General features: G+C 39.0%; 2 protein-coding genes across 2 annotated transcripts; one reads left to right on the forward strand and one right to left on the reverse strand.

The window, feature by feature from the left end:
• The first annotated feature begins 1806 nt into the window (after positions 1 to 1806).
• Positions 1807 to 10623, forward strand: p4htmb (prolyl 4-hydroxylase, transmembrane b). Its single transcript, XM_042507837.2, has 9 exons — positions 1807 to 2744; positions 2851 to 2932; positions 3949 to 4139; positions 4254 to 4350; positions 5995 to 6157; positions 6287 to 6472; positions 6849 to 6939; positions 7105 to 7228; positions 9836 to 10623. The coding sequence occupies exons 1-9, from the start codon at positions 2412 to 2414 to the stop codon at positions 10051 to 10053; spliced, it is 1485 nt and encodes a 494-aa protein (XP_042363771.2). The 5' UTR covers positions 1807 to 2411; the 3' UTR covers positions 10054 to 10623.
• A 459-nt stretch (positions 10624 to 11082) lies between these two features.
• Positions 11083 to 20017, reverse strand: slc26a6l1 (solute carrier family 26 member 6, like 1). The gene is made up of 19 exons (XM_042507814.2): positions 19644 to 20017; positions 19405 to 19544; positions 18890 to 19000; positions 18632 to 18807; positions 18384 to 18548; positions 17288 to 17440; positions 16890 to 16972; positions 16649 to 16796; positions 16441 to 16554; positions 15357 to 15434; positions 15106 to 15201; positions 14861 to 14967; positions 14583 to 14652; positions 14406 to 14498; positions 13576 to 13686; positions 12767 to 13195; positions 11840 to 11894; positions 11603 to 11748; positions 11083 to 11494 (listed from the first exon to the last, which is right to left on the reverse strand). The coding sequence occupies exons 1-19, from the start codon at positions 19781 to 19783 to the stop codon at positions 11468 to 11470; spliced, it is 2442 nt and encodes an 813-aa protein (XP_042363748.2). The 5' UTR covers positions 19784 to 20017; the 3' UTR covers positions 11083 to 11467.
• Positions 20018 to 20463: the final 446 nt, after the last annotated feature.

Raw genomic sequence — 20463 nt, forward strand, 5'->3', positions numbered from 1 at the left:
AGCTAACGCTAACTTCGGCGTTCGTCTCAAAAATGAAAAAACTAAGTACAATTCAAACGCTTCAGGTTAGACAACACTTACAACTGTTTTGAAGACATCTCCGCTTGCTTAAAAAGCTCCTCTCCTCATCAGGTAGATATTCACTGTGCTAAACAAGCCGGACGATTTTCGATCCGTCGCTAAAGTTTGACCCAAAGATGGTTACCGGAAGTGGCAATTGTGACGTATTTGTTAAATCGTCCGGACGGAGTGGGAGGGATCTCCGCCACGCGTCATCAAATGCTCACAGAGGAATTATCCAATCACAGCAGCGTGTAGTTTCCGGCATATTTTTTTTCTTGTTTTTCCGTCTCATAGACTTTATATAATGTCCGTGTCTTTGCATACAGTTTGTGATCTGTCTGCACCATTCCCGTTCATAAGTGTGACTCTGCAGAGTAAGATTATTTCTTAAAGAAGCAGACACAGTTTATTACTCGCAGTGTGGAGTAGCATTACAATGACAAAGGTGGAGAAATTAACAGTGAACAACTGATTTCTTGTTAGCTAACGTTAGATATAAGCCAGGAAGCGTCATGTTAGCTACAATGTTGTTGATTAATTTTATCTGACTGCACTCCCTTTCAGAAATTTGATAACTGCCGAGTTTAAAGTGACTACATCTACCTCAAATTGTAATTAACAAACTAGATTGCCTGAGTAAATATCGACCGTGGTGCACCGTACTGGAATATAAATGTCTCTTATTGCAAACTAGAATCCCCCGTGTTTGATTGGCTCATCCTCGAAAGGTGGAGTCAGCCATACTAGTTTATTGATCTCTCTTTATGCTAATTTCAACGTGCCAACCCCCGTGTTTGATTGGCTGACTACTTCAGGAGGAGCCAATTAAACACGGGGGATGGCACATTACAGTTAGTATAATGAGAGACCTATAGATTAGTATGGTTGACTACACCTTCCGAAGAGGAGCCAATCAAATACGGGGGATGGCACATGCTATTTAGCATAAATAGACATTTATATTCTGAATTAAACTAAAAGAAAATGCCAGAAACTGCACACTGCTGTTATTGGTTGATTCCGCTGTGATATACAATTTAATTTATTTCAGTAACGACACTTTTGTTTATTTCAACAATGAAATAAATCAATTGATCATTTTCGTTTTTTAGTTTTATTTATTTATTAGCCTATTACTTTGAAATGGCACTCCATATTTAGCAACCCCTTTTCAGGGATAAAAAACGAAAAACAGAAAAACGTGGTTGTGGTCAAAACACCTCATTGGCCGCTTTGTATGTTTCTGTATGAAATTATGTGTTAAAAATTTGACTAGTGTTACAGAGCCCACCAAATATGGGCATGAATATCCTCAAACACCTGTAAAACTAAAGCCGGTAGGCTATTTTATATGGGTGTTTTTTGACTCTTATTTGACCTTTTACACTGTGAGGGAAAAATACTATTATGATCTCTCTTTTAGAAGTTCACCAAACAAAATAAGCAGGAGGTGACTGCTTAATTGTCGATGTCCATACATTTGTTCAATTTCAATAATGTTCAATAATGTTCGATAATGTTGACATTGGCTTAGTTGTTCTTTTTCTATACTGTTCACAACTGTTAAAATGTGCTTTGGCAATACTATTTCACTATGGTCATGCCAGTAAAGCATCCTTGAATTGAATCGAATTGAATTGAATTAAACTGAATTGAAATGAATTGAAGTGATAGAGAGAGAGAGAGAGAGAGTATACACACACTGCACTGCACTGTATGGTATAAAGGGAGGAGTGTGTTATGGGTTAAGTCACCAGAGGTCAGCATTGCACGGTAGTCAGACTGTTGCTGTGAACAGAGAGCTCGGGCTATGGCGTGTCAATAGTAAGATATACTACATATCGGGATGTTTTGTTATGTTCTCAGATCACGTTTCTTTAATTTCGGATGGTGATTGCTGTACTCAGTTGATGCTGGAGCAGGTTTATGGAGCGGGTTTGTGGAGCGGGTTTGTGAGATGAGCTCCGCCGTGCTTTGGGATGCGCAGTGCGCTTTGCTGTCGCTGCTGACTGGGACTGCTGCAGTGTAAACAAGACTGTCCGAGCCTGCAGCGCTGCTGTCTGTGGGCGAGAAAAAAGATAACGACACAGTGTCTGTGGTAGTTGACTTTTCGTCTTAAGCGCGCACAGTTTCATCATGAACCCTCCGTGATTGTTTTTTGTGATTTTTCAACGACTTCATTTCTGCAGCAGAGATTAAGAAACTCGCTTTCTTTTTCTGATTTCACTGGACATCTGTCAGTCAGCGCATCCGCTACTTCTGAGCAACAAAGCATCATCCTCTCGTTTGATTAATCAGATGGACTTTGCCGCTGAGGAAGTATCAGCTCCTCCTTGAATATCAAGAAAATGAGTGACAACCAGGAGCCCCAAGATGCCGAGGACACGACTCCATCCGGGAGCGCGACCTTGCCGCTCCGGCCGCCGTGCGAGCGCCTCTCCTGCCACAAGAGCAGCGTGTGCTCCCGCTCCTACTTCGTGGTAGTGATGGTGTTTTTTCATGTTTACATCATTAATGTTATAGCACTGCTGTTCTACGTGCACTACAGCAGCGGACAGGAAGATGCCAACCGGAGTCATGACGCTCAGCGCAGTGACCACCAGCGCCCCGAGTCGCGACGTCCGCCATCAAAGCCTGAGTTTCTGCGTGATGTTTCCCTAACAAGAGTCGAGGGGATAAGGGTGAGTAATGTGATGATGCATCACTCCCACTCTTTCTTTTACTCCCTCCGTCCTTTTCTCTCTCACACGCACATTATGCACATCACCTCTCTGGTTTATCTCTCAGGTGGGACACGTTCAGAGGGTGTCACTGGTGCCAAACAAAGTGCACGAAATGCGGACTCTGAGTATGAAACCTCTGCTGTTTGGTAAGAGCCAAGGCAACCATGTGTCAAAACAAATTTGCAGCACACCCACATGAGCCTCTAGTGGTCAGAAAGGCTTCTTTTTATTCTCCTGATGAACGCAAAACATCACCACACACTTCACCCTCCCACCTTATTCTCATCTTCATCACCCTCCAACACATAACCTAGTTTATATATATGTGCTCACACAGGTCAATCAAGGCTACATGAAATGGGTCAATAAGTCCTGAGGCACTACTCCAATGAAGGTCTCATAGCTGACTGGCTAAAGAGCACAAATTCATCTGTGCCTAACACAGCTATGATGCAAAAACATACTATCTTTACTGGAGTACAGTAAATCATGACAAGTTGATTTTACCTTTTTTCCAAATCTAGAGAACTGATTGCTTATTTATTTAATTTACTACATTTCGTGAAATTATTGCAACTTAAAAATTACAAGTTTAATTAAATCAATCTTTCTCAGTTTTAGCAGCTTCAGTAAACCAAGTTTATTGTGCTTCATATCTGTATTTTGCTGGCTGCAAACTAATCAGTCATATTTGTATTTTCTGAAACATGTTAAGAAAACAGAATTCACAGATCTCCTAAATTCATCATTGGCAAAATCCTCTTTGTGATGATCAAGTTAAGTCAGACTAACCGGGTTTACTAAAGTTGCGAACACTTAGAAAGAACAAGGCAAGTTTCACTTGTCATTTTTAAGTTGCACCAACTTCACAAAATTAACTTCAAGTGAACTTACATATAAAGTAAACACAAATCAAGATTTATAGTTATATTCAGGCCTACTTCCCCATACTGAAATAAGTCCCCTGATGCAAATTGGTGATTTGTAATATTGGGCTATATTAATAAAACTGACTTGAATTCTATTTTTAAAAAAACAAAAAAATACAGTGCAACATGGTAGCAAATAAGAATGCATGCAGCAGAGAAAATGCTGCAATTCTTTTGACTGAAGAGATTTTGCTCTGTGTGTAACTTTGTCTCGCTCTGTGGTTTTTCTGCAGAGATCCCTGGATTTTTGTCGGAGGATGAGTGCCGTGTTGTGATGCAGCTTGCACAGCTAAAGGGTCTGATGGAGAGCCAGCTAATGGTGCAAGAAGGGCAGGAAGAGCTGGCCAAGGAGCTCAACCTGAGCCCAGAGGAGATCTTCAACCTTCTTGATATCAACCAGGACGGACAGTTGCAGCTCCACGAGGTGTATGTCAGTTTATGGACTGTGAGCTTGTACTGTGGTGCATGACACGCAGACGTGTTTTAGTTCAGAGTTAGTTAACTCGTCTTATCTTTCCTGTCATGCCTCCAACAACAGATACTGACCCATTCTCGAGTGAGGGACGGCATCTGGCTCACACCCGAGAATCTGAGAGAAATCTATGCTGGACTCAAAGCTGACAAGGATGGTAATGGTAAGAAATGAACTTTGTGCTTTTTACAGAAATGTGTCTGTTTGCATACATATTATTTTTAAAACATTGTTTGTGCATTAGTGGTTCATGCACATGTATGTGTGTAAAATTTCTTAAATTTTAAGTCTAATTTTGGGGATAATTGCGAACATTCTTATAAACTTCACTAAATATGCTACATCTAAACCATGAAATGCCAGGGGGAACAACAGTGGTGGGTTTTGGTAAAAATGTTGGAAAGGAACAAAGATTCTTGTTGTTTATGTACAGTAAAAATATTTTTCAGTGTAACGAACACATCGTTTAAACCTTTCATGCTGTGGTTTCCAACCTTTTTGGCTCATAGCGACTCTTCAAATGTTATGGTCTAATATAGACATGAGAGTAATTTTTAGATGAATAAATAATACACAGCAAATAGACACAATTATGAATCTGTATGTGACTGGATAAAACTATAGTCTATAAAATTATGGACATAGCCTCTGTGACATCACTCATTGGTTTGTGGACTCGAGTTTGGCATTTCTGCCTTTGCCAACTCAGATTTTTGGAGCCAGAAGTGACCGTTTTGGAATGGGAGGGTGGAGAGAGCCCGAATGTCAGCTGCTAGCTTGGTTGGGGCAGTGCAGTTACTGCTGTGATAATATCACATAATGCTAATTTTCACCAGCAAACAACAGGCTTTAAACCATTAATACAAATTGTAACTTGACGGAAAAACTGATACCTTAGATGATCTGCTGTTGGAGCCGGCCTCAAGTGGCCACTTGAGGAATTGCATTTTACAGAGAATAATGAACCTCAGTAATGAGTCCTGAAACCTGGAAATCCGTTTATTTTAGCACCTCTGATTCCCTCGTCTCTAAGTCAATGGGTATTTTAATTGGTTTTTGGTTAGAAGCCTTAAATAAGGTCTGTGGTTAACACAAACTCAAGAGACTTTTAAGTTTTGTTCTACGACATAATACGTCAGCAAATTCCTCACTGTGAACTATGTGTCTTAAAAAAGACGGTTGCTAACAAGTGGCTAAATGAGACTAAAGAACATCATCACAGCTTTACAGCCTCTTAGCTGTGGCGATGCCACAGTAGTGTAGTTAGTTTTAGCCTAGCATTAGCTTTTTAACTCTGGCGATTACATTTAGGCTTCAAAAATTGTGAAAGTGGCGTTAATTCGTGAAGATTATCTTGCTGAACAAAATGTGTAAGTATCATAAACATTTGTTTACCACAGAGTATATTTTCTGCCATAGTACAAAATCCAATGGAAAAATACCAAAGGCTTTTTGACGAGGAAACCAGGGCGACACTAGTTTCCAGGTTGGCCTATGAAAAAACGTCATCCCTGGGGCACCCTATAGCCTCAGTTTAAATGTGTAATTGGAAATAGATCAGGAGTTTGTTTATAGAGGAATATAGGTCTCATTTAAACACAAATCCATTGTATATACAGACATACTATCAAAGAGTAATAGAAACCAAATTTCCCTAAACTATGGTAGCCTACTAATGCTGAAAACTAGTCTCTATCTTCAGTATGCTATTTTTAGTTACTATAACGACAGAAATTGTCAGTAATGCAAGAAAAGAAGACTTACATAAGGGCTCAGAATAAGATGTGCATTCTTGTATTTGGGGCAGGTTTGCTGAGTCTAGAAGAGTTCAGACTCCTGAGCAGTGATGCCTTCCAGCGCTTCCTGCTGCAGCGAGGGGTGAAAAGGAGTCAGCTGGTGAGGAACAGCAGACACACCTGGCTGTATCAGGGCAAAGGAGCACACCAGGTCCTCCAAGACATCAAGGCAAGGTAATAAAGACAAAGAAGCTTCTCTGATAGCTGTATAAACTGTAATTCACTTTTTTTTTGCAATTAGGACAGTTTTAGCATGTTTTTTACAGAACTTCTCAATTTTTTCTTTACCTTTCTCTTACAAAGGGTGACTCGCCTCACCCGGCTCCCTCCCGCACTAGTGGACCTCAGTGAGCCACTCCAGGTGGTTCGCTACGAGGAGGGAGGACACTACCATGCCCACCATGACAGCGGCCCCGTGTATCCTGAAACAGCCTGCACACACACACGCCTCGCTGCCAACACCTCCACTCCTTTCGAGACATCCTGCAGGTGAGATTACCGAGGTACACGGTGTTGACTATTTCTCAGCAAAAAAAATCAGTGAATGTTCAGATCTGAATTCATCTGTGCTGTGTGATTACTAAACTCCATTGTGACAGCTGGCATGTTAGTCATTGTCAACCTGGAAAAATGTGTGTGCTTGCCTTGTTTAAAGCGTAATGCAGTCACTCGAGAAAAAAAACACTTCTGCTCTGTTTTTTTTAATTAATGAATAAAAATCTCATCAATCCAGAAGAACAGGGCAAGTTGGTTTTTTTCTGAAGTGAATGTATTACGCTTCTGTGTGTTTGCAAAGTGTTTGTATGTGTGTGTCTGTTTGCACCATACATGTGTGTGTCAATTTAAATTTGTGTTGCACACCTAGGTACATCACAGTTCTCTTCTACCTGAACTCTGTTGAGGGGGGTGGGGAGACCGCATTCCCTGTGGCAGACAACAGGACCTATGATGAAGTGGTGCGTAATCGTGTGTGGGTCTGGAAATGTGTAGGGAGAGCCCTGCAAAAGTATTGTGTACATACTGTGCATGTCTTTCATGTCTGTGTTAACTCACGTTTGTCAGTGGGTGCGTGGCCCGTATGTTTAGCAAACCATGTCACTGAGTCTGAGTGTGTGTTTTAGTCTCTCATACAGAATGACGTCGATCTTTTGGACACCAGAAGAAACTGTGACAAGAGTAATCTGAGGGTGAAGCCGACCAAAGGGACAGCTGTCTTCTGGTACAACTACCTTTCTGATGGAAGAGGTAGGATTCCTATGAAAAATTGCAGTACATTTTAGTCAAATAATGTTGCAATTAAAATATGAAAATGTGCACTGACATATTTATTTTTCATTCGATGTGTAAGCACATTTGAAAGTATTTTTTAAAAATAGCATTTCTCGTATGTACACATTGGGCCTAATGCAAGAAACAACATACAAACAGATTTTCTCTTATTTTTGCTTGTATCCACATTTTTTTCTTATTTTTGTTAGTACCCATTAATTTTTGGAATACACCAATGTTTTCATATTTTTGTTCTGGAACGGTCCAGAGCACTCTTACCAAGATAAGAGAAAAACATCTCGATTTCACCCGCCACAAATTGTTGCCCAGGGCAGGGAAAAATAAGTTTTATATTTGAGGAACATTTTAAAAATGTATGACTAGCATATAATCAAATTTAAATAATTTTCAGAGTAATTTTAATGACTGGATTATTAAATTCCTTGGCTAAAGAAACACTTGGTGCATTGATCTTAATAACTTTTCAGTTTCTGTGTGTCTCTCTTCGACCAGTGTTGGAATGTAACTAAGTTCATTTACTCAAATACTGTACTTAAGTATGAATTTGAGGTATTTTGACATTACTAAAGTATTTTATGGTTCCAGTTTCTCATATATATGTATGAGGAGTTGCTGCTTTTCCGTTTAGATTTATTACATTTATTTAAACCTTTCTGCAAGGAGACTTTTAATACTTAAATACATTTCCTTCATTGTATTTACATACTTTTACTAAAGTAACATTTTTAATAAAAAAACATTTTTTTTACTATTAACAGAGTATTTTTAGTGGTATTAGTACTTTCTCAAAATCGCAATCACTTTGTTTAAGTTTATCAACAGTTCATCAATTTCACTATTGCTGAAGGTTTTCTTCTTAAAGCCTTTTTTTGTTGGAATCTCGCCAATCTTGGGCATATGCAGTCTTTGAGTCTACGCACACAGCACTCTACCTGCCCTAAAATAGTGTTTAGGGTGCTTTACCTACGCTAATAGGTGACTTATGATGAAGTGGGATTCATCATTGAGCACACCTCGGTAAGAGCAGATTTGGATGGTTAAGAATGTTTGGTGCATCTGGAGTTGACTTCTCCTATATTTTTTCTTATCAGAAAATTACGCAACAATAATAAGAGAAATTCAAGGGATTGTTGCTGCGTGAGGCCCAGTGTGTGCCACATTGTCTGCCAATATTAAAACCCAAAGGTATTATCAATTTAAATATAAGTTTGCAAATGCTGTCGCAGTACTAAAGGGGCTCTGTGGAAAAATTCAGAGCTGTATGAGTTGTATGGATATGTTCTCAACATGGAGGTGGCTGAGTTGACAGCTAGTAGCTAACAGTGCTAACTCCATAAATGGCAACGGGAACAGTGCTGACAGAGCTAACGGCGTTGACAGTTGGACCATCCTGACATCAGCAGTAACTGCCGTATGAAAGCAGTGCAATGCAGCAACAATGAGCTAGCCAATGAGATACACAGATGCACATGCAGCTGGACCAGTTCACTGCAGCAAAGGACAGAGAAATTCGGATCACAACACACAGAGGTAGCGTGACTTCATTCTCAACTCTTGACACCATTACTCCACTGTATCTTTACATAGCAAATAGTGGTTTGCTGCTGTATAAATGTTCCAAAGTTCGCATACAGAACCTCCAATAAAAACAAAACAAGACAAACAGACTGCTCAGGCACAGTGGTGCTTTGAGCAAAATGTCAGCATGTCTACATGCTCTTCATCATCATAACGTAAAATAATAACATTTAGTCATAAGGTAAAGGGACTAGAAGCAAACATGAACTAAATGTCATCATGTTAACATGCACACAACTGATGTTGTTTGTGACATTTAAAACAGTGTCAACCCTATTTTCATTCAAACTGAGATTTAGAGTTTAACATCTTTCTGATGTCATATTGGTGCCAGCTGAAAAGCAATCTGATCATATTTAGATTGGGTTTGATCAAATCTTGAAAATAGGATGTTCTAAGGGGGGGAGAAGGAGCAAAAATGCAAATAATGCAATAAAACTTTAAGATTGGTAAAATATATACATTTATTTATATTTTGCACTTGATTTGTTACAGTGATAAAATAAATAAAGTTGACTTCCAGCCAACTTTTAAGCCTTCAGTACAATCTTTTTTTTTTTTTTTAAAGGAAGGATTTTCTCCACATACAAAATCCCCCAAAAAGCTGTCCATATCAAACAAAAAGTATACATTTTTAACTTTAACCTAAAGTGACCCAAAGCTGGCTGCTCTACGTGTTGTTCTTTACATAGCCTTAGCCTACATTGTGGTTTGTAGTTCTATTTAGTGCAGCTGATAATCCAAATCCAAGTTTGTATCTGGATCAGGGGGGATCCAATCCAACGTTTCTTCGAAAAAATGGCACAAAAGTAAGATGGATTAGTTGATCTAGGATAGCAAAACATTTGATTTCCAAATCTGGATCATTCTGATCTAGATTTTTTTTTAACAGCGTGGCACGTAACATCAGTGTGAGCCCTCGAAAACAGACAGGACACGAAGGATGCTGCTAACTAACATTAAATGATTTTTTTTTCTCAATAGGTTGGGTGGGAGAGCAGGATGAATACGCTCTGCATGGAGGCTGTGTGGTCACCCATGGCACTAAATGGGTCGCAAATAAATGGATCAACATTGATCCGGATTACCAGCGCCAGGCTCGCTACCAGCAGCTGGTTTCACAGCAGCCGGAGGACGAGGATGATGACGGTCTGACTCTGAACCCAGACATACACAATTCTGATGTCCATCAAGACTTGTAGCTCATAAACCAAAATTTATACACAAAAATAATCTACCTAGCCTTCCTCAGTCCTGTGCACAACTTCTTTGGCAGCATCCTCCGTGGCCAGTATGTAGAGATAAGATTTATTCAGGGAAAGAGGTCACAGTGGGTTTATGCAACTGTAAAGAGATGCTTTTGTTAAATATTGCCTGGATATTGTTATACTGTTATTTTTTTATTCTCTATAATTTCCCATTTTAGGAATGTTGCACTAGAAACTCAGTAAAGGAGTTGAGACACATAAAAAGTCCTTTGCATGCATTAGCTTCACAGGTTTTGCTGTTGCTATGAGCAGAAATTGCACTTGAAAATTGAAATGGCTCCTGTAAACATTTCAAAGTCCAGCCTCGTTATTGCTGCCATTACCAAAAAAAAGCTCACACACTGTCAGTGTGATGCATGTTGTCTTGTATTTGTTCCTTGAATTCCTCGTTATTTTCTACCAGATTCTTCTTGAAAGGTGTTTGTGTCATTTTATGAATTTATTTTTGTCTCTACAAATGCACTCTTTCACTCTCCCATATTGAATAAAGTTTATTTAAGCTCATGTGTCTTCAGTCTTCCAAGTGTAAAGATAAGATGTATAAATATAAATTTAACCCAGCAATTATCTAGGATCTATTAATATACAAATATAATTTCATAAAAGCTTTTGATCAATGGTGGAATGTAACTGACAACATTTACTCAAGGACTATACTTAAGTATGAATTTGTGGTACTTTTGGTACTTTGCTTGAGTATGTTTTTTTCATGCTACTTCACTTCATCTCAGAGGGAAATATTGAATATTTTTACTTTTACTTTTTACTTTTACTTGTACTTTTTCTGACAGCTTTAGTTACTTTACAAATTAAGAGTTTATAAAATATGATGTTTTGTTAACTATTGATCATTTGAACATTCAAACAGTCTTTATTTAATAATTTTTATGTTTGTTTCTGTTTTTTTATTATTTTTTTTAGAATTTTAAGGTTTGGGGTGATTTTTGTTTTATAATTTAGAACTTTTGTGGTGTTTTTTGGGGGGTGCTTTTTTCTTTTTAAATACATTTGAGTTTGGGGTTGTTATTTTTTCCTTTTTAAATAATTTTGAGGGTTTTTTGTTTTCTTTTTTAAATAATTGTGAGTTTTGGGGGAGTGTTTTCCTTTTTTAAATCATTTTTAGATTTTAGGATGGTTTTACTGTTACTTAAAGTACTTTTTCCTGAATATATTTACTTACTTTTACTTTAGTGACATTTTCAATGCAGGACTTTTACTTGTATCAGAGTATTTTTAACAGTGGTATTAATATTTATACTTAGGTAAAGGATCTGAATACTTCCTCCACCTCTGCTTCTGATATTCCCTTATCTTGAGATAATTATTCCATCTTCAGTGCTGGATGTCCTTAAAATCTTGTGCTGCTGTATGTGTCCTGAAATCAAATCGTTTTTGGAAAGTAATACAGTTAAAATGACGTAAATAAATGTTTTTAGTTTAATTCAAATGAAGTGTCACATGGACATCAGCTTCATGTACTCACCACTGATGGCTCGTATCTGGGGAGCGATGTGGCTCCTCTGTGATTCAGACAGTAGAGCACAGCATCATGAACGGAGGCATAAAGACGTCTCTTTGTAATTGACTCAGAGAAGAAGCCACCACGCTCCAATTGTTCCACCACAGAGGCTGAGGAGAAAACCATTTGCAAGCAATTTACCACCATGATTAAGCCTTTTCATATATAACAGCCTAGAAAAATTAGAAGGCGCTCACTTACCTTGACAACCAGCCATGTAGATATCTACATCAATCTCACTGAAGTCCTGGAAAATCTGTTAATAATACAGAATATCTATCATCACCCAAAGTTACACTGCACTAACCTTTAAAAATACCAGAACATTTCCCAGAAAATGTTGACGGGTGCCTGCTTCTGCACTCATCAGGTGCTTCTACCTCTTGGATACACATTATATGAGACTCAAGTTGATACCCCTCCCCGACAATCGTCAGCAAACCCTTATTTTTTGATGGTTTTAAAGATCATCATGGCAGGTTTTCCTATGAAGTGAGTTAAGACTTCCCCGCTGTGGATATCGTTACTGCGCAGAATCTGGCTCTCAATGACATCACAAGATGGCAACACCTTTATCTCAGACATTTCAACCTCACTTAAGCATGGTGGGGGTAAGTAAAGGCGCGTTGTCCATTTTTCTAGACAGTCTGTGCAGCTGACACAGAGCGAGAGACATACATTCACGCTCACATTCACACCTACGGGCTATTAAGAGACACCAATTAACCTACAAAAACTACATGTCTTTGGACTGTGAGGGGAAATGACATGTGAAGAACATGCAAATACCCCTCTTGCTATTTTATTTCATTATATTCATATTTCTTTTTTGTGAATTTTCTGTGAAAAGAAAAAAAAGTGCAAAACTAGTTCATTTTGCCAGCTGTCTGCCATGTTTGTTTATTCTAAAGTCACGTTTGATCCCAAGGGGATTAGCGAGATTTACAGTTTTGAGAGTCAGGGCTCTGGTTGTTAGTGAATAAAATCTACGAAGTGTGCTGTTTTAGCCAAATTGTTGCTCTCCACACTGTATAGGAACAGAACTGTTAAATTTATCATTAAATGTCGTTATGTGTTGGCTCTCTCACATTTTCAACATCTGTTAAGATTTGTCCTTTTAGTACTTACATTTTTCATAGTCTTGATAGCCACTGTGTCAATGAAGTTAGCCGTGGAGAGGTCGATAATGATGGAGTGAATATCCCACGTCCACTTGCCCAGTGACCCAAGGGAGACCCGCTCCAGGTCGTGACTCAGTGTGTCCTCACTGCTGGAGCCCAGAGTGGTAGTGTCCCCGTCCTGCAGCTCAGACATCCACCCTAAGCTGGTGCAGTCTGGTTCTCCTCCTTTCAGGTACTCCCATCTGCAGGGGCCATCTGGTGTTCGAGGAGTGGTCGGGATAACAAACACTGTCCCGTTCTCCCTCTCTGTCCAGCCCGGCTCCTCCTTGTCTCTAACGTCCTCGTCCACACCTCTGTCCCTCCAGCAGCCGGCCTCCTCCTCTACAGAGAACACAGGTGCTGCAGAGAGCTTATCAGCTGCCTTCTGTGCCCTTCTCTGCAGAGGTATGAGGGGAAGAAATGATTGTGTTTCGCACCAGTGTTTATTCATTCTTTGTTAGTTTGTCTTCTGTCAAATGTTACAGTTGGTGGTCTTCAGCCATCGACTCGGCAGAACTGTCACAGGACTGTGGTGCCAAGTTTGTCATCACATTTAAAGGGAAACTTAAGCCTTTCAACCTGGCCCCTATTTAACCATCTTTTGGGTCTAAATGATTTATGGACACAGTGATTTTTTCAAAAATAAAAAAAAATTGAATCCGAAATTTGAAATTTTCGCTTTAAGGTGACCAATAAGCCAAACACACAAAAAACATTGAAGTCCTTTAAATGTTTTGTAAAGTTTCTATAGCCAATCCATGTGTGCAGTAATGTTACCTCTCTCTTGGCTTGCCTTTTTGCACGTCTCTCAGCCCTCTTTTCTCTACGTCTCTGTTTGGCCTCTTGCCTCCTCTTGTAGATTATCATTTTACTGATGTCAAGCCCACTCTGAAAACAGATGAAGAGGAGAGGGTAAAGGTCTTTGACCATCAGCTGAGAAAAGATCAGACATGAAACAGTTAGTAAACTGAATAATCAAATTTTGATTATCTATTAAATGTTTCTGTCAGTTTTCATGCAAAAACGCTGAACATTTCTTTACACAACAGCCACTCAAATGTGAGGATCTGCTGATTTTCTATGTCACATGATTATAAACTGAATATCTTTCAAAGTGATGATCAGGTAAAACGGGGAATTTGAAGGTGCAAGATAAAATGGTCGCATTACACGAGCCAAGAACCAAGAATGTTACATTTGCATCATTGTTTCTAAAGTGACATTATATATAAGTTGACGTAATCTGTGGTTTTTTTAGCAGCATTTCCCAGCTATGTTTGAACCACCAAATGTGGGTATTTTAAGCTACAACATAATCATTTCCTAACCACAACCAAATGATTTTTGTGCTGCAACGTAACCACAGTGTTCCATAGAAATGTAAAGATTCAACGTATTGGTTACAAAATAATGTACAAATGTAACATATCTATGGTTTGCAAAATGTAAAATATATATATATATATATATATATATATATATATAGTGTGTGTCAAGCAGGTTGTTTTTTTACTATAATTTGGGATTAAAAAAAAAATCAGACGATTACTCATTAATGAAAACATTCACATTCACAGATAGTATTATTATTATTAGATAGTATAAACCTTCTCTTTCAGAGCCTCGAGGTAGAGATCAGCATTGGCGAAATATACCGTTGCAGAGGAGCGAAATATAGTAACACCAGGAATCTCTCTCGCCTGCCAAATAGCAAAAAATCATTAGCTTTTTTTGCAGCAAGGGTTGAAAAGCTTGTAATGTATGATTTATCATCTTTGTTTCACCTCTCTGTGGGTCTCTATGTCCACGTACAGCTCTGTACCTGGAACATTTCCCAGAACAGAGTATGTTGGACTGAAAGGAATAAAATACACAAAATTATTATGTGCGAAATATGTTTCTGTACTGTATTTTATCTAATCTGGCAGGTCTTGCAGCCCTGCAACAGTTACTGATACTGACACACACACACACACACACACACACACACACACACACACACACACACACAGTAGGATTCAGGTACTGCAGTGAGGAATAAAGTGGTGCAAAGGAGTCTTACAGTTGAGTCCTGAAGATAACAGTAAGCAGAGCAAAGATGATCGAGGCTGCGAGACCCAGATCCAGATTGAGTAACAGTGTTGACACCCAAGTGACCAACCACACCACCTGGGGGTTACAGCATGACATTACTCATCTTTGAGCATGATGACGAAAAGGAAACAAGAATGACATTTTCCAGTTTTGACACTACGGCTAATTCTGTCACAGTTGTTGCTTTTAATAAGTAATAATTTATCCTCTCACCAAATCAATCTTGCTGCTTTTCCATAGTGTAACGATGTCAGAGTGCTGCTTGAACATGCCCTTCAGATTAACAAAGACGATCACTGCAAGGACAGCCTAAAACAAGCACAATGTGATTACTCAGGTGTGTAAAAAGAAGTGTGAATGAGGCAAATAAAATGTCTTTTATCTTCACACAAAAAATGTCATACATCACAAATATTTATTGCAAATCTACTTTGTAGTAAAGATGAGTAATTGTGCAACTGAACCTTTGGCAGCTCCTGGAACAGAGGTCCAAGTTTCAGTATAGTCACCACCACAATAAGAGCTGAGGCAACTCCGGCCATCTGCAACAACAACACAACCGTTGTATTGAAATACTTGTTCAACAACTCGATGAATAGTTTGTTTATCAGAGATGGATTAAGTTGATCATTGGAGAATAGCTTGACTATATGGCAACACATATTTCCAATTATTAATGGTACTCTAACAACTTTTAAGTCTGGTGTCTGATTAAACCCTTTGAAATCTGAGCAAATTAACTAAACAGTACACGAACATATGTTTCTGAAAACATTTAAGGCAAGAAATATGCAATGTAGTAACAGAATCTTGATTCATTATTGAACAGCGCTGCCTAGTTTGACAGTTTGATTGCAGTTCTTGAGCAATGATTGACAGCTGCATGAGTGAATCCTCAGCTGATAGGTTGTTTTTGTTCATGGTGAACTCTAATAAATAGCCATGACATTTTTCCATCGCAAAATTTAGCCGAACTTTGGGGTGTTATGCATTCCCCTTCCTGGAAAGCTACCATGGCCTGTTTTGTACCTCTGGATTCCTCAGGTCTTCTAGATTCATATGATACCACTGTGGCTTTAAAACTCAGCCCCATACAGTCTCTTAAAATCTGAATTTTGGCAATCGATTAATGTGATACAAAAAACAAACAAAAAAAAAAACACATCATGTATGGACCTTAATTGCATCAAGACAAGTCGTTACTGCCCTAATTAATGTAAGATGTTGATGTCTGACAGATGTTTTACCACTGCAAGCATATTTTTTGCTCACTCACTCTCTCATTCAGTTGCTGTGTAATAAAATGTAAGTTAAAAACTACAGTGCGTGTTCTAGTACTATGAGGTTTTGAATTTCTACATGGAGCTTATGTTCATAATGTGGTTATATTTTATTAAACATCATTTCCTTTTCACCCCCCACCCCTTCAATCATCCTTAAATAGGTCATCAGCATTGAATATTTATAGCACCACTATTGCATGTTACATGTTCACAGTACTTGTGAGGTCATGCTGATGTAATGCTGTTACTTCTGCTGCTCACTCACTTGTGTTTTCCCTCCGGTGGTCTCTTGAATGAGACTACGAGACATGGAGGCGCACACGGAAAAGCACTGAAAGAAGCCTCCTGCTGCATTACTGAGACCTAGTGCCACTAGCTCCTGCAGCAGGATGAAGACAGAGACACATGAATGAGCAGGGAAATTAAATTAGAGTCAAACTTACACACATTTTTTTATGAGACTTGGGATTTACCTGATTACTGTCCACCTTGTATCCATGTTTCAGTGCAAATGTTTTGCCAAGTGATATAGATATGGCATATCCAACCATGGCCAATGCAAAAGCATCACCAATAACTTCTCCAAAAAGACTCACGTCTGGTACACTGGGAGGACTTAGACTGGTGCACAAGTACAGAAGAAGGCAATGAGTTGGTACTAAACAAGTTGGGAATATGACTCAACAATTACAGCTGTATAACGTAAATGCTTACCCACTAGGAATTTCTCCAACAACAGAAATAGTGTAGTTGCTGTTCAAGTGGGTATAGGTTGATATCAATGTTCCTGCCACAATCTGAAGCCACCACACGGATCATAAACACAAACACACAGGGAGAAGCTAAATTTCACAACACATGCCAAACCTTTAATCATTAAAAACCTGGTGAATCATATGCTAGATGTGAACATAATTATTAGCCATAAATATCTCCTTTTTGCTGTGAACTGCACAAATTCAGAGGCCCGAGCATTGCTGCTGATTCAGCTGCTTGGCTCCACTGTGTCTGTGCTTTTTTTCAGTGCTGCAACATCAGCAGCAGCAGCAGCACAGAGCACAGGGGTGATAACATAAAGCGAGGCCAGAGAGTGTGTCCTCTTATCAACTGACTGTGATGAGCTCCACTGGGATCGGCACTGGCAGCTTCGGACTGAGGAAAGAGTTGAGCTCCTTGGCTGCAATTAGAAACACCATGGACACAGCACTGACCACCAGTGTAGGGAGATGAGTGTGAGGCAGCAAAAAGCAAACATCCTTCAGAGTCTAAAAATAGAGAAAGGAAAAACAAGAGGTGGCTCATTTCTAAACATAATTAAACACACGTGCTTAGCTGCACACAGCAAAGTAATCAGGATTGGAGAGGCACAAGAAGTTTTCATATTGGGCTCAAAATACAGTGAGTGAGGCTTTAAGTAGTGATTTATACATATTATCTGGGTAGAAAAAAGAAAGGCTTGGTTTTCATCATCAGTGACTTAACACGACTCCTGTATGGCTGAAAACAAAAACGAAACAGTCCAATTAAACAGACATCTCAGGTAAAAACAGGACACAGGAGAGAAACTAAACTCTAACCGACAGAGATTAAAAGCAACTGAGTGCTTGTTTTCCTCTGGTCTCCCATGCAAAGAGAGGTCAGTTGAGTCTTGCAACACACATGCTTGTTTCAGACTGAGAAGGGGGGCCGCTACAAGGAAGCTGTCACCACGACCTGCTTAGAGGCAGCCAGGCGCATTTTTGGAACTACTCTGGAAATGGTTCATCTCTGGCATGGTCTTTAATTGACAAAGGAAACAAATCGCCACAGCATGGTTTGACTTTTCTTCCATTGTTATTGACCTGTTGCTCAGAAATATCTTCTGTCAGTCTGGCTGAACCATCGCACAGTATTTTGATCTCCATATACAACATAACATTTGTATGTGAAGAGGAATTTCTACAATCTAAAAGAATAAAAGACCATTCAAAATATAGATTAGACCTTCCGGCCATCTGACTGGACCAAAACAATCTTTTTAAGCAGGTGATTCCAAACTTTTGAGCATTAGTGTAACTTAATAGACTTCCTGGTTGAATGAAAATTATAGGGAACACACATCAAACGGTTTTGTGAGAGTTAAACTGTGCTGCAACAGATACAATCTGATCAGTGCTGCTGTATCATCAAAAACTCTGCAATTACAACCAAATATTTGACAGTACTCACATACACTAGTGACAGTGGACCATTAAACCTTGTTGGTGAAACTCCAAAGATGTATTTCAGCTGTGCCACCACAGCATGGGCTGCAGCAGCTGTTGTGTAAGCCCGCACCAGAGGCTCAGACAAGTACGTTCCCACAAATCCAAACTTTACCAAACCCAGTGCCACCTATACAAACAGTGATATGTTTATGAGTTTTGGTAGCTGTAACAACATCATAAGACATTGTAATTTCTGTGAGACATTCAGACCTGAATAAGTCCTCCAAGGACCGTAGTAGCAGCCGCCACCTGCACCCTGTATAAGTCCCGGGACGTTATGTCAACTTCTGCAGTGATGTTGGTCCCGTTTGAAATGAGGAAATCTGTGTCTGGAGCAAGTCTCTCTGTCACACTACCCACCATAATGCTGAGCACAGTAAATGTACCTGAACACAATAAAAGATAGCAACATGTGCTATTACAGAGGTTGTAATGGCCACGGTGCAGTGAGTTATTCTTTCTACTTACCGATGGAGATATGACGTGATGTTCCAAAAAAGAAGTAAATCAGTGCTGGATAGAGGGACGAGTAGAGTCCAAACACAGCAGGTACAGAAGCCAACAGTGCATATGCCAAACCTGTGAAAAAACAAAAATTTTGTTACATCCGTCTCAGTTTACAAAGAAATATTTTAATGAAGTCATTCAATTTTTACAGTAGGAGAGTATTACTGGCAAACCCATAATCTATTCTCTTTTTATATCTTCAACTGTGCAATTCTTAACTGTTTCAACTGCCAAATATGTACAATGTGCAATACTGACTTGGCATTATTTGTGCAACATTTCAACTGTACAGTAAAATTCTTACACATTTTACTCTTGCACTTATATTTAGCACATTGATAGTACAATACACTTTTTTTCTTATAAAAAATATCTCTACAAAGGTTTTTGTCATACCTTCTTGTCTTAAAATTCACTCAACATATGACATCTATCTGCAGTGTTGTTAATATTTATTCGACCATGATGGACTGTACCTTGAGGCAGGTGCATTATGCCCACACTGATGCCGGAGATTAGGTCTGGCATGCCGTAGTCCCAGAGTGAGTACTTGGGAAGCCAGTATAACACAGGCAAGCTGCTCACCACACTGTGTTTCAGTTTGGGAATTGTACATCTGAAAGAGATTTTAACGATACACAAAACTAGAGTTAGAAGAACGTCAGTCCAGATGTCTACATCTACAGCACACATCAAGCCATAAAATGTGCCTTACCTTAAGGAGTCTTTAAGCTGTTCTGTTAGAGAAAGGTGAGTGTCAGAGTATGTTTTTCTCTGAGTTACCTCTTCCAGTCTCTGCTCATCAAGTACTTCCCGCTCCACTCTGTACTTCCCAAATCTGCGTGTAGTGTCCATTGGGCTGAACCTGCCAAAATCTGTGCAACTAGTCGTTTTTTTACTCTTTAATATGCAGTGAGGGTGATTTGTTCAAAAGACTCTTGTTTCCTGCAAACTGTTCACCAAACTGTCAGAAGAACATTATATCTGCCTATGTACATCATATTACCTAATGGTTAACTATAGTCAGGATGTTATGGGCAGACCCTCTTCATGATGACATTTGCTGAACGGAGACGAAAAGGGATGTGTTTATGGTTCTACAGAGGAAAGATTAAATGTTGACAGGCATTTTCCTATCCCTCCAGTTTTTTTTCCATTCACTAGCAAAAGCAGCGCTAATTGACCATGAAATGTCAACTTAAGCTCAAACTACATTGGTGAAGTGAGTCTACTTCTGAACAAAATACTTTTCCTCAAAAATTTACTAGTGATCAATTAATATTCAATACGATGCTGGCAAGTCAGAGTAAGATATATAAATAATTTGTTTACAAACTTATATATGGTTGGTGCAATAGTCTCAATGGTTTAGATTTTAGGAATCAAACTTAAGAAATACTTCATCTCTATTTCATTTCATCATTTGTATATCAATTATTCATCACGTTACCTTGAGTTTTTAAAGAAATCTTTATTTTTCTCTCATACCACCACAGTGAATGGAGAATCCAAAAAAGGCAAACATTCTTCATGAA

This window comes from Plectropomus leopardus, chromosome 2 (genome assembly GCF_026936395.1).
Source record: "Plectropomus leopardus strain MGB_pleo_1.0 chromosome 2, ASM2693639v1, whole genome shotgun sequence".
Classification (NCBI taxonomy): domain Eukaryota; kingdom Metazoa; phylum Chordata; class Actinopteri; order Perciformes; family Serranidae; genus Plectropomus; species Plectropomus leopardus.

Coding starts and splice junctions, on each gene's coding strand:
- p4htmb (XM_042507837.2), top strand. CDS start 2,412: ATGAGTGACAACCAGGAGCCCCAAGATGCCGAGGACACGACTCCATCC. Junction 2,745..2,850: donor CAAGAGTCGAGGGGATAAGG/GTGAGTAATGTG, acceptor TTTATCTCTCAG/GTGGGACACGTTCAGAGGGT. Junction 4,140..4,253: donor GACAGTTGCAGCTCCACGAG/GTGTATGTCAGT, acceptor CTCCAACAACAG/ATACTGACCCATTCTCGAGT.
- slc26a6l1 (XM_042507814.2), bottom strand. CDS start 19,783: ATGGACACTACACGCAGATTTGGGAAGTACAGAGTGGAGCGGGAAGTA. Junction 19,001..19,404: donor CATAATGCACCTGCCTCAAG/GTACAGTCCATC, acceptor GTTTTTTCACAG/GTTTGGCATATGCACTGTTG. Junction 13,196..13,575: donor AAAGGCAAGCCAAGAGAGAG/GTAACATTACTG, acceptor ATACCTCTGCAG/AGAAGGGCACAGAAGGCAGC.